This window comes from Artibeus jamaicensis, unplaced genomic scaffold, assembly GCF_021234435.1.
Source record: "Artibeus jamaicensis isolate MK-2021 breed Jamaican fruit bat unplaced genomic scaffold, CSHL_Jam_final contig_387, whole genome shotgun sequence".
NCBI lineage: Eukaryota > Metazoa > Chordata > Mammalia > Chiroptera > Phyllostomidae > Artibeus > Artibeus jamaicensis.
In genome coordinates, this window is record NW_026521812.1 from 16,728,480 (window position 1) to 16,744,903 (window position 16,424).

The following is a 16,424-nucleotide window of genomic DNA, read 5'->3' on the forward strand; positions in this document are numbered from 1 at the left end:
GCATGAGACCAAGGCATAAGCTGTAATGCTTTTATGATCTGGCTTTATTTCTACTACATTCTATTGGTTGGTTGAGGCCAGATTCAAGGGCAGAAGAATAAGACTCCATCTCTCTGTTGGAGCCATTGGACAGCCATATTTAATTCATTATGGTTATGTTTTATTAAACTAAAACCTACATGTACCAAAGATACTCTGAAGTTGATTTGGCTAGAGTCAATGTAAATGCAAAAAAGAAATTCTCACTGTAAAACTTTCTGTGAAAGTTCATGCTGACTCAAGAGAGCTCATGAGAGGACTTCCCACCAAGATGGAGGCTTAGGTAGACACACTGTGCCTCCTCACACAACCAAAAGGACAACAACAAATTTAAAAGCGAAAAACAACCAGAACTGACAGAAAATTGAACTGTATGGAAGTCTGACAACCAAGGAGTTAAAGAAGAAACATTCATCCAGACGGATAGGGGGAGTGGAGACTGAGAGCCTGGTGGAGAGGACTCTTGGCAAGGTGGCAGCTGCTGGACTGGGTGGTCCCATATTCACGAGCAGATAAACCGTGAGGATCAACTAGGGAGCAAGTCAGACTGCGCAACCCAGGGCCCCGGTGTGGGGAAATAAAGACTCAAACCTCTGGCTGAAAACACCTGTGGAGTTGAAGCGACAGCAGGATGAACTCCCAGCCTTACAGAAGGGTTCAGTGGGGAGACCCACAGGGTCCTAGAATGTACACAAACCTACCCACCCAGGAACCAGCACCAGGAGGGCCCAGTTTGATTGTGGGTAGTGGGGGAAGTGACTGAAATCTGGCAGAGAGCAGAGCAAGCAGCATTGTTCCCTCTCAGTCCCCTCCCCCACATACAGCACCACAACACAATGACATGAGTTGTCCTGCTCTGGTGAATACCTAAGGCTCTGCCCTTTTCTATGTAACAGGTACACCAAGCCAAAAAAAATGGCCCAAATGAAAGACCAGATCAAAGATTCAGAAAAAATACAACTAAGCAACAAAGAGATAGCTAACCTATTCAGATGCACAGTTCAAAAAACTGGTAATCAGGATAACCCAGGAACTCACTGGGTACTTCAACAGCATAAAAAAGACCCAGGCTGCAATGAAGGTCGCATTATGTGAAGTGAAGAAAAATCTACAGGGAACCAATAGTGACCAACAGGGCTCAGTCAACAATTTGGAACAGAAGGAAGAAGCAAAGATTCAAGCAGAACAGAATGAAGAAACAAGAATTCAAAAAATATAAGGAGAGGCTTAGGAACCTCCAGGACACCTTTAAAAGCTCCAACATCCAAATGATAGGGGTACCAGAAGGAGAAGAAGAAGAACAAGAAATTGAAAATTTACTTGAAAAAATAATGAAAGAGAACTTCCCCAATCTGGCAAAGGAAATAGACTTCCAGGAAATTCAGGAAACTCAGAGTCCCAGGGAAGTTGGACCCAAGGAAGAACACCCCAAGGCACATCATAATTATACTACCCAAGATTAAAGATAAGGAAAGAATCTTAAGAGCAGCAAGAGAAAAGGAGAGAGTTTCCTACAAAGGATTTCTCATTAGACTATAAGCTGATTTCTCAAAAGAAACCTTGCAGACAAGAAGGGGCTGGAAAGGAGTATTCAAAGTCAGGAAAGGCAAGGACCTATATCCAAGATTACTCTATCCAGCAAAGCTATTATTTATAATAGAAGGGTGGATAAACTTCTTCCCAGATGAGGTCAAGTTAAAGGAGTTCATCATCACCTAGCCCTTATTATATGAAATGTTAAAGGGACTTATCTAAGAAAAAGAAGATGAAAATATGAACAGTAAAATGACAACAAACTCACAGATATTAACAACTGTACCTAAAAAAAAAAGACAGAAACAAACTAAGCAAACAGCTAGAACAGGAACAGAATTACAGAAATGGAGATCACATGGAGGGTTATCAGTGAGGAGTGGCAGAGAGAGAGAGGAAAAGGTACAGAGAATAAGTAGCATAAATGGTAGGTAGAAAATAGACAAGGGGGAGTTAAGAATAGTATAGGAAATGGAAAAGCCAGAGAAGTTATATGTATGACCCACAGACATGAACTAAAGGGGGGGAATGTGGGTGGGAGGGGGTTTGCAGGGTGGAGGGAAATAAAGGGGGGAATGGGACAACTGTGATGTCATAATCAATCAAATATATTTCCCCCCCAAAAAACCCAGAGGGCTCATGGGAGCATCTCTTCCTAACTCTGAGTTCAGTGACATTACTTTGGTGACTTGAAATTGCACCATAGAAATTAGTAAATACTTCAAATCAAGCCTTTTTTTGGAGCCTTTGTTAAATATTCATCACATCACTGACACGCATTGTTTCAACTATTGCAATCTCACAGTCCCCACTGTCCAACTCTCCCACCTACACACACACACACACACACACACACACACGCCTCCCTGTCCCCATAACTCCAAGTTCCCAAGATTATGTTCTAGGGCCTTATACCTATAGGGAACTTTCCCAGTTTGGGAGACTGTCCCATAGTAATACCTGGTTCATCCCCAGGATTCTCTATCTAAAAGACAGGAACTCTCAATGATATAAGGTGTGAGCCACAGCATAAAGAATTCAGAATTTGCATTATTTCTGGTAAACAAAACTGTGAAACGGTTTTACACCAGCACTGCTCTAATCTGTTTCCCAGACCGCCAGTGTGGACTGACTGACCATTCAGCACGGTAAGCAGTGTGCCTGTGATACTGGCAGGGGCCCACAGAAGTGTCTTTAATATTTTTTTAAATCTGAAGAAAATAAATTCAAACATATAAAAAAACTGTATAGAAAAATAAAATCTGATGAAAATAAATGTACCTTTTTGGTTGAAAAAAATAGTTTAGTATAAGGCTGGCATGGCTCAGTGGATTGAGTGCCGGTGTGCAAAAAGAAAGGTCACTGGTTTGATTGCCTGTCAGGACACTCCCGGGTGGCAAGGCAGGTCCCCAGATGGGGATGTGCGAAACACAATAGATTATGTTTCTCTCCCACATCACTGTTTCTCTCCCTCCCTTTCCTGTCTCTGAAAATAAATTTAAGACATTTTAGAAATTATTTAAAAAATTAGGAAACCTAAGGGAAATGAATGAACTTTTTTTTGTTGAAAACAATGGTTCGATGTATAATATTTGTCCATTATACAAGTATATTTCTCTTTATATCAATACAGCCATGGATATATACTGGTGTGTGTATGTGTATTTTAATGTAGAAAGGGGTTCACGAAGGCAAAAGTACCTAGAGCTCAGAAAAGTCAAAATACAACCCTGCCTGCAGGGGCAAACCTTCATTGCACTTTGGAAACTTGTGAAAAGGTCTGAATTTTAGGCGTTATATCCTTTCCATATATCATCTTTGAGAACTGATGTCTTCAGATTCTGAGGAAATGAATTTTGAATGCTGGAACTTCATACAGCCTTGAAGAGCAGTAGGCTAGATTTACAGAACAAGGTCTGCTGCTGACCACACTGCTGATCCCACTGTGTAGAGTAGTCTGTTAAGAGTAATTGGCTTACCCAAAAGCTGCCACTTCTGCCCCCAGATGCCATGACCCATATTTACATAGAGGGGCAGACCTAGCTGCATGAGTCTTCTGGCCAATCATAAAATCTTAGAACTGAAGAGACTGAGCCCAACCCCCAGCCAGTGCAAAAGCACCTTTGTCAACGTCCTTGACCGACTAGTTGCTCAGCATCCGTTTGAGCACATCATGACACTGTCAGCACTTGGGAGCTGCAAAGCTGCTTCCCTTTGTGTTACCATCTTGTAAACAGAAAATATGAGAAAACACAGATATTCAGAGTTTGCTGTTGATGCAGTAAGAAGATGTCAGAAGAAATGAACCCTTGGACGCCTTGAGTCAGCAATGGTAGATGAGCTACACATTGTCAGTGCTGCCCACAAGGACCATTGTGGTCTCATCTTCCTCAGGGCTAAGTTCCAGGCCATCCTCCACCACCTTATGGAGGGTGCTGTAGTATTGCTGGCTTTGGTCGAAAGAATGCAGCCCTGAAGCAGCCTCCCAGGAAGCAAAGGTAGGCATGGGGAAGACTTCTGGCCTCTTGTTTTCAAAGAAACATTTCAGGTTTCTCTCACTCAGCTGGTTGGCATAGTCCAGGAATGCATTTTCCAACTGCTCCTTCTCCCTTTGTGCATATGTCTTCCAAAAATTCAGCTGCAGGTAGCTAACTTTAGATCGGCAGCGAGCATAACAAGTAGTGAGCAGAGAGAAGAAAGATGCTGAACAAATCAGGCACCATCCTAGAATCTTAGAAAGAAAGAAATATTCAGGACAGGTAAAAGCAAAGCCACTTCTCAGGGAGCTGGGGATATGACTGGGAAGCATTTCGCTAAATTAAAACCGCAGTCACGGCTGTATCTCATTTGAAGTGCTTCATCTTTTATTTTAACAACACTTTTTAAACAGTCGAATGCAGTTAGAGTTCACCTAATTATCTTCATTTTACTTACTCATCATGAGTGGCATGCAAAGAAATAGCCAGATGGCAGGCAAATAGAAAAAAACAAAAAGTATAGATTATCCTCCAATCTGATGAATCAAGCCTTCAAATACCATTAGATATCAGAGGAAAAAAAGTTTTTCAAGGGTAAATGTGGTCATTTGAGCAAAAGACCAGTTCCTCAGCCACGTGTTTTCAATCATTGAAAAATGTATACACAGGCCTAGTGACTGATATTTCCCAAGTTCTATTGTTTGCAGGGAGCAGCAATGCTTTCTGAGAGAAATATCATTCCTCTTCATCCACGACACAGCGAAACAGACGTAATACAATAAGGAAACTGAAATGGTAAGAATTGAAACCCTGGTAAAAGCTGAGGAAACAATCGCAGTCATTTCCGACCTTCAGGGCTCCTGGTTCTGCATTTTGATATTTAGGAAAAAGAAACTCCCCTCTAAGTATACGCTGGTTCATCTGGGTTTTCCCCTCTGAATATTAAAAACCGAAGTCTAAACTGTTCAAGTTATCTCTTAAACGCCTTTGCTGTTCTAATTACTTTTAAACTATTGGAATGGATTTCATATTTAGACAACCAACAGAGGTCTTTTTAAGTTTCTCTTGACATTTTAGTAAAATGACCCTTAGTGTTTCTCAGCGGGAGGGCCTATTTGAAAATAAGAAAAAATATCTGCAAGGATTCTACCTGCTACTACACTCTACTTTCCTTAGAAAAAGAGCGCCACCCAGCTGTGATGGAGACACAAGCTGGATCCAGCTTGTGTCTCCATCCCACCCATGGATGGAACACTTGTTTTAGCCCCACCCACATGCCAGTGAGTAGTCCAGACTGTTTGTTTCTCCTGCTTATCTGGACCACTGAGAGCACCTGCTATTGATAGAGCTCTCCTTGTCCACATCTCTCATGCACCCGCCCCTAGGTGTCAGCTCCAGGTCCATTTCATTCTGCCAAAAAGTAAACAGGTCAGTGTGCCCAGCTAAGCTATGACAGCAGGTGCAGGGTTTTCTTGTGTTTGTGTTTAGAGAAGAAAAGCTCACGCGCTGATGAGTGTTTGAATCTGGCACTAACTGAATGGAGCCTGGTGCCTGGGGACATAAATTATAAATCCCTCATTGTGTCATAACACTCATAATTAATGCCTTCCTTCAACAAAAGAAGGAAGATGTCTGGGAGCCTGGCATGTTCTTATCTAAGATGTACTTTATGCATGACACAAAAGACTTTGGGTATGTTTGGGTTTATCGGTTTATACAAAGTATATGACAGTACTGCCAACTAGCTTTGGAATGCATGATTTTAAAAAACAGACGTTGCCTTGTTGTATTGTTGTAAAGGTAAGTTCTGGTTGAGAAAATAAAATGCTACTATTCTCCATGCATTAATTCTGAAACAAATAGCATTGCTGAGCAATTGTGGATCTGTTTATCTGCTCTTATTGCTTGGTTTTGGTTTGGGGAATGCACTTCCTTTTACTCCCAAGTAGGAATTCAGCCTTTTTGGAGGCCGAGACAAGGTTTCACATCTGTATTTGTGCTCATGTCCCTGTGAGCATGACAAGTTACTTCCCTATGTCAGTTGGGTAATGCTATCATTTCCTTCTGTTAAATGAAATAATGCCCCAAATCTTTAGCTGCTAAAGTCACATAAGACTTCTCCAGTTGTGTAGTACGAAAAGCACAGGACGTGCCCTCCCCAGAGAATATGATTGCTTTTCACTGCATGCTGTTTGAGGATTGGTGATTCTTATGTTATATGGGAAAATTTCTTAATCCTGGCAATATTTATACATGGACATAGAAGCTGCCAGAAATCAATCAAGGGAATCTTGCTATTAACTATATTACATACAACTTTGCAAAGTATTAGCTCATTTGGTTCAGCTATATTTTAATAGACCAATGCTGTATTTGTAGGTTTTTTTCCTCAGAAACTGGTTTAATAATAAATAATTGATCAAAAGCAGTAATTTCTAATCACAGCTCTGTCTTTAACACTCAATTCTAACTTACATCATACATTATTTATAAAGGCAACCCAGAAAGATAGTTTTAATGTACTTAAGTATTTATGAACACACAAATCCCAGAGGCTATTTTCTTTTTGGAAATGCAAAAGACAATTCAATCAGCAATGTTACTAAGCCATCCAACCCCTAAAAGCTTCCCCTGAGATTGGCCTCACACTGCACCAGGCTTCAGTTTCATTTGTATCAAAGTATTCTGGCAGGATTCAGACTCAGCCTGGGCTGGAAGGAGAACTGAGAGAATACTTCATTCAAGCTGGGAGGAAAAGGCAAGAGGGTCCTTTTTTACCTGAGACTGGGCTTGCAGGGACAGTTTCAGCTCTTCATTGTCTGTGGCTGTCATGCTGGTTTGGCCACAGGACACTTTATGAAGCTCTTCCCAGCATTCTTTGGGCCTGTGCTTGCAAATCAGTGCCAAGAGTCTTGAACTGTTTGTCCCACTCATGGCACATTCGTAGAAAGTCCCATTGAGCAAAGCCACAGACAGCCACATCATTGGAGCCACCAAGGAACTCAGAGTGATCTGCCCCAGGACATAGAAGAAGCGGCAGCCGTGGCCTCTGGGGAAGATTTTCCTGGGATTCACGCAGCAGCCTGTGAAGAGTCTCCAGGACCTGTTGTTCAGAAAGAATCCCAGGATCAGTAAAACCCAGGCAGGAGCAAAAAGGAAAACCAGCCCGTAGACCACATTCTCGGTGCTGCAGGGGCACTTAAATGCCACAAGTGAAAAGAGCCGCTCACTTCCCAGGGTCAGCAGAGCCATGAAGCTGTAGCCAATCACAGTTTTCTGGTTCAGGACAAACTTTAAAATCCCATTGAAAGCATCCATTTTGGAGATAAACAAAGAGGGGAAGTGGTTTGCCCTTATTTATTGGCAGAGACGCCGTGGCCGGCACTGAGGGTGGAGCTCGTCCTTCATCTGCAACAACAGTCCTCCTTCTCAGACTGAATTCAGACAGATAAGGAAACAAGGTCATTTCCGAGGAATGAATATTTCCCAATCCTGCTCAAACAATGCCTCCTACTGCTCCGTGCTGGTCTCTGACACAAGGGCCAGGACGCCCGAGAATTAACTTCACAGGGCAAAGCCTCCATTGTTATGTTATTTCCACGCATGGAAAATCTAAAAGAAATTCTCACTCAGACAAATAAAGGTCTAGGAATTTTCCAGCCCGAGAAATCGACACTACTAGAAACGTGTTTCAGCCAGTTGGTCAGGAGCCAAACCAATCTCCAAGCCTGGAGTTTTGTGCTGACTTTTTTTTCTTGGTACTTGACTTAAGGGGTGGAAGATTCGCTTTATATCCTTTAAAGCTGGCTAGTGTCAGAGACCTGAAGCAAATTTCAGATGTGGACTATTAGAAATTAATATGAAGAAGTTTAGGTAGCCTTTGGATTTTGAATAAAAGAGAAAATGAGGAGAGTACTCATCAGTTCTTTCCTAGGTTCTGAGAGTGATCTCCTTGTGGGTATCTCTGCCTGTGGCCTCATGCCCAGCCCACCCTCCGTCCTAAATTCACCCTCCAAGCTGACATGTGGGGAGCTTCCTCTAACACAGAAATTTAATTCTGCCTTAGCTCACTCATGGCTTTGGGCCTCCCCTCGGCCCACAGGTTGATAAGCGCCAGCCTCCCATGAGCCCTATCGTGCTATTCCATGCCCATGAACTGCTCCCTCTACCTAGAAACCCCCACTCCCCCCGATTTTGTTCCCCTGAAAAAGTCTCATTCAGCATTTGTGAACTGGGTACAAGTTTCTCTCTCTGTGATTATTTCCAGAATTGCTTCATAATAATACAGAGTGGGGCAAATGGAGGTTTGCAGTTATTCACATGGAAAACAATACACTAATAATAAATACTAACATAAGAACAAAATCTGTGTTTCACATACTCACAACTGTGAACCTACTTTTACCCCACCCCGTACATAACTGTGCGGCAGGGCTTACTACACCATTGCAGTTGTTTGCTTAATATCGCAGCCCCCTTTTAACTATAAGCTCTTATGAAGTAGGAACTACATTTTATTAACCTGTATTCTGGGTCCAAACATGCTATTGAAGTCAAACAGTTATTGAACTCACACTGCGCCAGATACTATACTAGACAGGCAGTGCTCACTGGGTATTTATTGAATGAGTGAACGGATGAATAAAGAGCCTTAATTAGAGGTGCTTCTAATTAGAAATAATCAAGGAAATTATTTCTGTTTACCACCTACACTGGTGTTACTTTTAAAATTAAGTTAATTAAGGCACCTGAAGACAGTAACCCATCAAGCTGCCACCTTCCCACGAACAAACCTCACATCCCAGGCCTGTGTGTTGTGAAAGGAAAGGGCCCTGGACTGGTAGCCACAGAACCAGGGTTTAGTGTGGCCTTGACCGTGTGCTTTTACTTCTCCAAACCCCAGTTCACTCATTTGTGAAAATGGGAATGAAACAAATGATCTTCAAGGTTTCCTCCATGTCTACACTGAACATTTTTGAGCCTTTTAAGACCAGGAGACATTTTGAGAAGCTACTTCATGACTCGTTTTGTGCTTCTGACCACTGCTCTTCGCTCCTTATGCGAGACTTGCCATCCTTAGTCATGTGACAACCCCCAGTTCCCAAACGTACTTCTGAGTCTAAGCTTACTGTGGCGTCCTTCACTTTATCATTGATAATATGGCAGATGTGTCCCTTCTAAATCATGATCTCATGTACCAGTGTGACAAATATATTGTCCTAATTCATGCTAATAATTAGTCATACTTCAATCTCCTGCCTTCCTAAAGGACATTTATTTTTGTCCTTTATTTCTCCTTTTGACATTTATTTTTTATTTTGAAAAAGATTTTATGAAATAATGCTTAACGCTTTTGTAAAGTTATATTGTTTCCTCAGAAACTAGTCCCTTCAGATCACCTAGTCTAGTTCCATGAAAACACAAGGATTTAAGATTTACACTAGTCATAGTGTCAGTATGTTTCTGCCCGATGTGAACCCTGCGGGCTTCGCCGTTCCTCAGCACTGCCTGGAACAGGGTGTTTGGCTGCCCTACTCATAGACATTTGTTCTAGACCAAGCTTTTGTAATTTTTTGCTCTTTTTCATTAGGTTGCTTTCAAGATGTACTTGGGAATCACACCAAGCGTGGCCTGTAACAATTCAAGCAGAAATGAATTTTCACTGATTCTAGACAAGAATCCTCTGGTGGAGTTCGTGGAAGAGCTCCCTGCTGGGCGGTCCTCTCTGTGCTACTGCAATTTGCTCTGTGGCATTATCAGAGGTGCCCTGGAAATGGTAAAGCTCCTACTTCATTTTGCTGGGTACATTTGTTCCGTAGCGCTGGGTAACAAATCACCCCAGAATCCAGCAGCTTAAACAACCAGTGTTGATTATCTTACATAGAATCTAAGGCCCAGAAATGTGGGAGCAGCTTAGCAGGGAGGTTGTGGCTGAGAGATTTTTGCAGCTTGATACTCATACAGTCAAGCTGTTGGTCAGGGCTACGGTCTCTGAAGACTTGACTGAGACTAGAGAATCTGTTGGTACTCTTCAAGCCCACTCACACGGCCTCAGTGCCTTGCTTGCAGTGGGCTAGAGGCTTCATGAAGTTCCTTCTTGCTAAACAGGCATCTTTGTCCATCTAATCACAGTAGGTGCTGCCAACCCTGGTGCACACCTGAAGGGGTGAATAACAGGAGGCGGGGGTCATCGCAGGCCACTTTGGAGCCTGGCTTCCACACCTACATTACCCTTCATTAATGACTTAACTAAGGCAATTATTAGCACCTGCTAGAGTCAGGCACTGAACTTACAAAGATGAACAAGACACTGCTGGTGCCTTTCACGAAGGTTCTGTCCTGTAGAGAAATAAAATTTATAAAGCAGTGTGACTGAGGGTACAGGAGCACCTGGGTTGGGGCTGGATGGAAGGTCAGGAAAGACTTAAAAAACTCTGATCTGGCATCTGAAGGGTAGAGAGGAATTAGGTGAGGTGGAAGCCTTGGGTAAGAAAAGCAGAGGGAATAACATTCCAAGTAGAAGGAGCAGCAAGTCCAGAGGCACAAAAAAAGTTTCCTTTGAGAAACAAGTAACTTGAATTAGTTTAGTGTGACTGACATGTAGATTGAAAGGGGGCTCATCATGGGAAAGGAGATACAGATTTTTTACAGAGGCCTGATATATAAAGGGATTCACATGACAAGTCGGGAATTAGATTTTTGTATTGAAAACAGTGGAGACCCATTATAGTTTTATAAGCAGGTGAATGATATTTTGAAATTTGTGTTTTATTTTATTTCAAGTACATTTTATTGATTATCCTGTTACAGTTGTCCCAGTTTTTCTCCACTTTATCCCCCTCTGCCCTGCACCCCTCTTCCCTCCATCATTCCTCTCTCCTTAGTTTATTGCCATGGGTCGTACATATAAGTTCTTTGGCTTCTCCATTTCCTATACTATTCTCAACCTCCCACTGTCTATTTTACCTACTAATTATATTTCTTATTCACTGTAACTTTTCCCCTATTCTCCCCCTCCCTGCTGATAACCCTCTGTGTGATCTCCATTTCTTTGATTCAGTCCCTGTTCTAGCTGTTTCCTTAGTTCTTTTTGTTTTTGATTTTTAGGTTCAGTTATTGATAGTTGTGTTTGTTGTCACTTTACTCTTCATAATTTTGATTTTTTCTTTTTCTTAGATAAGTCCCTTTAATATTTCATATAGTAAGGGCTTGGTGATGATGTACTCCTTTAACTTGACCTTATCTGGGAAGCACTTTATCTGCCCTTCCATTCTAAATGATAGCTTTGCTGGATAGAGTAATCTTAGATGTAGGTCCTTGCCTTTCATGACTTGGAATACTCCTTTTTAGCCCCTTCTTGCCTGCAAGGTTTCTTTTGAAAAATCAGCTGATATTCTTTTGGGAACTCCTTAGTAGGTAGCTATCTCCTTTTCTCTTGCTGCTTTTAAGATTCTCTCCTTATCTTTAATCTTCAGTAATTTAATTATGTTGTGTCTTGGTGTGTTCCTCCTTGGCTCCAACTTCTTTGGGACTCTCTGAGCTTCCTGGATTTCCATGTTTATTTTCTTCACCAGGTTGAAGAAGTTTTCCTTCATTATTTGTTCAAATAAGTTTTTGATTTCTTACACTTTCTCCTGGTACTACTATTATTCAGATGTTTGAGAGTTTAAAGTTGTACCACAGGTTCCTAAGCCTCTTTCCATTTTTTTTTAAATTTTGTTTCTTCATTATGTTCTGGTCAAATGTTTATTTCTTCCTTCTGTTCAAAATCTATTGATTTGAGTCCTGGTACCCTTCACTTCACTGTTGGTTCCCTGTATACTTTTCTTTATTTCACTTTGCACAGCCTTCACTTCTTTCTTTATTTTGTGGCTGTACTTAATCTTTTCTGTGAGCATGCTAATTACCAGTGTTTTGAACTCTGCATCTGATATGTTGGCTATCTCCTCACTGCTTAATTCTTTTTCTCGAGTTTTGATCTGTTCTTTCATTTGGGCCATGTTTCTTTGTCTCAGTGCACCTGTTACATTGTAAGGGGTGGAGTCTTAGGTATTCGCCAGGGTGGGGTAACCCACATGACTGCACTGCGGAATTGTCTGTTGGGGAAGAATCAGAGAGGGAATAGTGCCACTTGCTTGGCTCTCGCCACACTTTCAGACACTTCCACTGCAACCCACAAGTGAATTTCACCTTTTTGGTGCTGATTCCTGGGTAGATGGGTTTATGTGCAGTTTAGGACCCTGTAGGTCCCTCCAACAGACACTCCTGTGAAACTGGGAGTTTCCCTCACTGCCACAACACCCACAGATTTTTACAGCCAGAGTATTTGAGTCTTTACTCTCCTGCACTGGAACCCTATTTTGTGCAGTATGTCTCCCTCCCCAGTTGTTCCTCCCCAGTTATCCACATGTGAATGTTGGACTTCTGGGTCCACCAGCCACTACCTATCCTGTCTTCTCTGCCAATTTCCACCTTGCCACTCATCCTCTCTGCACTGGCTGCCTAACTCTGCCCCTCCTACCAGTCTGGATGAATGTTTCTTCTTTAACTCCTTGGTTCTGGACTACAATACAGTTCAACTTTCTGGAAGTTCTGGAGGTTTTTTTCTTGTTAATAGGTTGCTGTCCTTTTTTGGTTGTGCAGCGAAACAAAGTGTATCTACCTACACTTCCATCTTGGCTGGAAGTTGAAATTTGTGTTTCAAAAATCTCATTCTTTATCAACAAAGTGAATGTGGACAGAAGAAATTAAGGAGGGAGGGGGAAGCGGTTGGGAAGCTGATCATGGTAACCTCAAGATAAACCAGATAAAGCCCTGGCAGTAGGAGGGGAGACAAGACCGATTTCAACAACATTAAGAAGAGCAGATTTAAGATTCAGTAATCAGTTGACTAAAGGGACAGGTGGAGAAAAAGACTCAGGAATGATTTTTAGGTTTCTGAGCAACCTATAGGGTGGTTGTACTCTTAACCAAGAAAGTAAAACTAGAAGATGTACCTCTGGGGACAGGAGAGACAAAGTGAGAAGCTCATTTAGGCAGTTGTTGGGACCGATGTGTCCACACACACCAGTGATGACACGCTAAGCAGTTGTTACCCACACCTGCAGGTCACAGAGAGATGTGGGCTGAAGGGCACAGGAACTCTCAAAGAGCATCTAGAGAGAGGTTCGAGTAAAAAAAAGTCACAGATGGAACCCTAGGAAGCAACAAAACAAAGTAAGTTAGAGAAAGTAAAGGCAGTAAAGGACACCAAGAAGGGGCAACCAGAGTTTGGGAAAATACCAAGAAAGAGAGTATTTCAACAAATGGGAATGCGTAGCAAGACCGAGTACAGTAGAGGCTAAATAAAGCAAGTCTGAAAAATATTCACAACATTTAGGGACCAAAAGGTCAGGAATGACCTTGGTAAAAGCTGTTTTGGGGAAATGAAGGGAGAAGACATTCTGTCAAAGACTGACAGCCCAAGAGCAGCTTAGCAGAGGTACTAATCAGGGAGTATCCTTTTTCCAAAAGCATAGTTATTTTGAATAGTGAGACCAGATTGCAGCCCAAGGCTAGACACGTACTGGCTTACCAGTAACACGGCCTGCATATAATTTCAATAATTTGTGATAATTGGGGAAGGACATAATACCAGGTAATCCAAAAGAGTAAAGCAATAGAAATAATGTATTAGTCACCACTAAATTCCACATTTCTTTTTTTAATTTAAATTATTTTATTGTTGTTCAATTACAGTTGTCCGCATTTTCTCCCCACTCCTTCCCCCACCAAATTCCACATTTCTACTCTACCATTTTCCAAAGCCTGTCCTAAAATCAATGGCCATGAATTCAAGTAAGGTAGAGTTCTGGCAGTTTATGGGATGAACCAAAAAAATAAAATAAAATAAAATAAAACCAAGTTAAAGATAAGATAAAGAAGTCTTCATCTTTCATGGATAGTTGTTGACTATATATGCAGAATTACACCTAGGCATCAGACCACATGTGGACCCAAATACCCAAAAAGATTCACTGTAGTCTTCTTGTTGTTTTAATTGATTTCCCATTAAATTTTGAGAAAGATAAAAAAGATATTATAAGGAAAAGGGTGAATTTATCTTCTATATTTTAACGTGCCATCTATCCTCTTCTATTGGGTGGGGGGCTCACAAAGACATGGTTTGTGCACCCTATTTGATCCAAGTAACTTGGCATACTGAGGTCTGTGGTTTCACAAATGCAGGGTGGTTGGCCAAGGAATTCTTAGTGAGAGAAGGGAATGAGTCAGGTAAGGTTATAATTAATTAATTATATTAATTAATTGCTTGGTAGGCCCAGGCTTTTCCACTTATTAGTATTTGCTTCTATTGTGTACTTTCTCTTATTCATTTCCTTTACTCTCAATCACTTAAAATAGCTGAGTGGTACCTAATGAGGGTAGGTGAGCAATACCGTGCTGCTCTTATGTGAATATATTTTGATGAACAGAGAAGTTAGCCCTTTGGGTTTACTTAAATGTCTGGGAAATGGGCTATGCTTTACAGAAGAAAAGAGGGCCTCAGTATCAAATATTCATGTCTGTATTTTCAATCTTTAGTTTTATATTCATAATTTATTTAGTCTGTATTTCTTCAAATCTGTCAAAGCTATAAGTGATTGCTAAATATTGTTAGGGCAAGTGATATGCTATTCAGCTAGGGCTTAAATATTTATGGCAAGACGATTGGAGAGGATTCTTTTATTCTTGGAAGTTCTGCTTGCAAGGCATATTGGGTCAAGGCTATCAGTGAGTTGAGAATCCATGTTCTTCTTGAGATGGAGTCATGATGCGGCTCAGTGAGCAAAACTTGGCATGGGCCCACATCTCTGGGCTTGCCCCAGAGCCCTCCATGTTGGACCTGGCCTGGACTGCCCATCTCTTTGCAGACGCACAATATGGAGTTCACACATAGCCAGACCATATGGGGAAGACACACAGTCAAGGGCTCTTCATCCACAAAACAAGCTCTTTTTATCATTCAGTAAGGAAAGTCAGCTCCTAGTGGGGTAAATAAAGCTGAAAAAAGTGATGGAAAAATGTAGTGAATTTTTTTCCTTTAACCTAAATGACATGAGTTTTTTTTTCTTTCCTAGGTTCATTTGGATGCTGATGTTGCATTCTTGCAAGACAGACTAAAAGGCGACAGTGTAACAGAAATAGGAATAACATTCCTGAAAAAGCTAGATGAGAAAAAATACAGACGGAAAAAATGAAAAATAGCATGCAAAATGCCTCAGGCTGACTAGTTGAGGAGTTAGTGGTAGCTAAACAAATACAGCCACTGGAATTTTGAGTTGCTTAATAGCATGGGCTTTAAAAGGATTATAAATCAGCCAGAAATTTGAAATGCTGTGCACTAGGGTAGGAGGCTGTTTTTTCCCATTTGCTTTTAAATCACGCGATTTCAATCTCATGTCAAGATTTCATATAGAAATAACTTCTTATAAGATAGAAAGCATGAGTTGCACATATTACATAGTCCAGCATAAGAGGGTCTATTTGTTTCATTTATTTATGGCAACAAAAAAAGTACTCTGTCACCTGTACAATTGGTATAGTTATCTCTTCTCATATGAAGAAATGGGTGAAATGATACAATAGAATGTCCACTATATCCAGTTTCTAGGTCCTGTGCATTGCATTCTCTGTGCCGATTGGTACAGCTCCATTTGTACCAATCTTTGATATTTATGAAAAAATGGGATTTTTCTCTTATATTGGCTTGGCTTATAACTTCAGCTTTCTGAAGCTACACTTGATCTGTAATCAATAGGGCAATACTATTTATTAGGATTCTAATTCTGTAACATTTAGAAGTAATTATTTTAATTCACTTAATTTATTTAATTTTTAGATTACTGGCATTAACCTAATTCTTTCCTCTTCTCATGAAATATTACTGATGGTGAGGCCAGAAAATTACTACAATGAGAAATCTAATGTTCTTTGAGAATGTTTTCTTACCTCAAAATTTATTCTGTTATAATTTTTACTGTCATTTTTATCACCTAAAAACCTCATAGAATATATTTTGTCTGGCCAGAATGTATTTAAAATTCAAAATTACTGGATTAACTAAACAACAATCTTCACCAGACCATCAGCATACAAGGACAAGCTATATAGCAGTCCTGACTTTGCTGGATTCTGCAGAGAAATCAAATTAAAAATAAAGGTTACAATTAGTGTGGCACCATCAATTAAAACTGCTATAAGAGCTGTGGTAGTGACGGCCTCATCTGGGACTCAGGAGCCTGAAGATGAGGCCCCGTTCTGTTTGCAGTGGCCTCAGTTGATGCTGCCTAGTAGCTGGTCTTGGGTAGGGTGTATAATCTCTCTCTATCTTGCTTT

The 16,424-nt window shown here is 41.0% G+C and overlaps 2 protein-coding genes across 2 annotated transcripts in view; one reads left to right on the top strand and one right to left on the bottom strand.

The window, feature by feature from the left end:
• Positions 1-15,375, top strand: part of TRAPPC3L (trafficking protein particle complex subunit 3L) — a 59,930-nt gene extending 44,555 nt beyond the window's left edge. Inside the window, exons 6-7 of the mRNA XM_053664833.1 lie at positions 9,640-9,825; positions 15,167-15,375. Coding sequence (XP_053520808.1) covers positions 9,640-9,825; positions 15,167-15,286 — 306 coding nt within the window. The 3' untranslated portion in view covers positions 15,287-15,375. The remainder of the gene's footprint in view (positions 1-9,639; positions 9,826-15,166) is intronic.
• CALHM5 (calcium homeostasis modulator family member 5) lies at positions 3,159-7,449 on the bottom strand. The gene is made up of 2 exons (XM_037158116.2): positions 6,828-7,449; positions 3,159-4,303 (listed from the first exon to the last, which is right to left on the bottom strand). The coding sequence occupies exons 1-2, from the start codon at positions 7,365-7,367 to the stop codon at positions 3,914-3,916; spliced, it is 930 nt and encodes a 309-aa protein (XP_037014011.1). The 5' UTR covers positions 7,368-7,449; the 3' UTR covers positions 3,159-3,913.
• Positions 15,376-16,424: the final 1,049 nt, after the last annotated feature.

Excerpts from the sequence above, each read along its gene's own strand:
- CALHM5 (XM_037158116.2), bottom strand. The coding sequence starts at position 7,367 with ATGGATGCTTTCAATGGGATTTTAAAGTTTGTCCTGAACCAGAAAACT. Across the intron at positions 4,304-6,827 it reads CCCTGCAAGCCCAGTCTCAG|ATTCTAGGATGGTGCCTGAT; the intron begins GTAAAAAAGGAC and ends TTTCTTTCTAAG.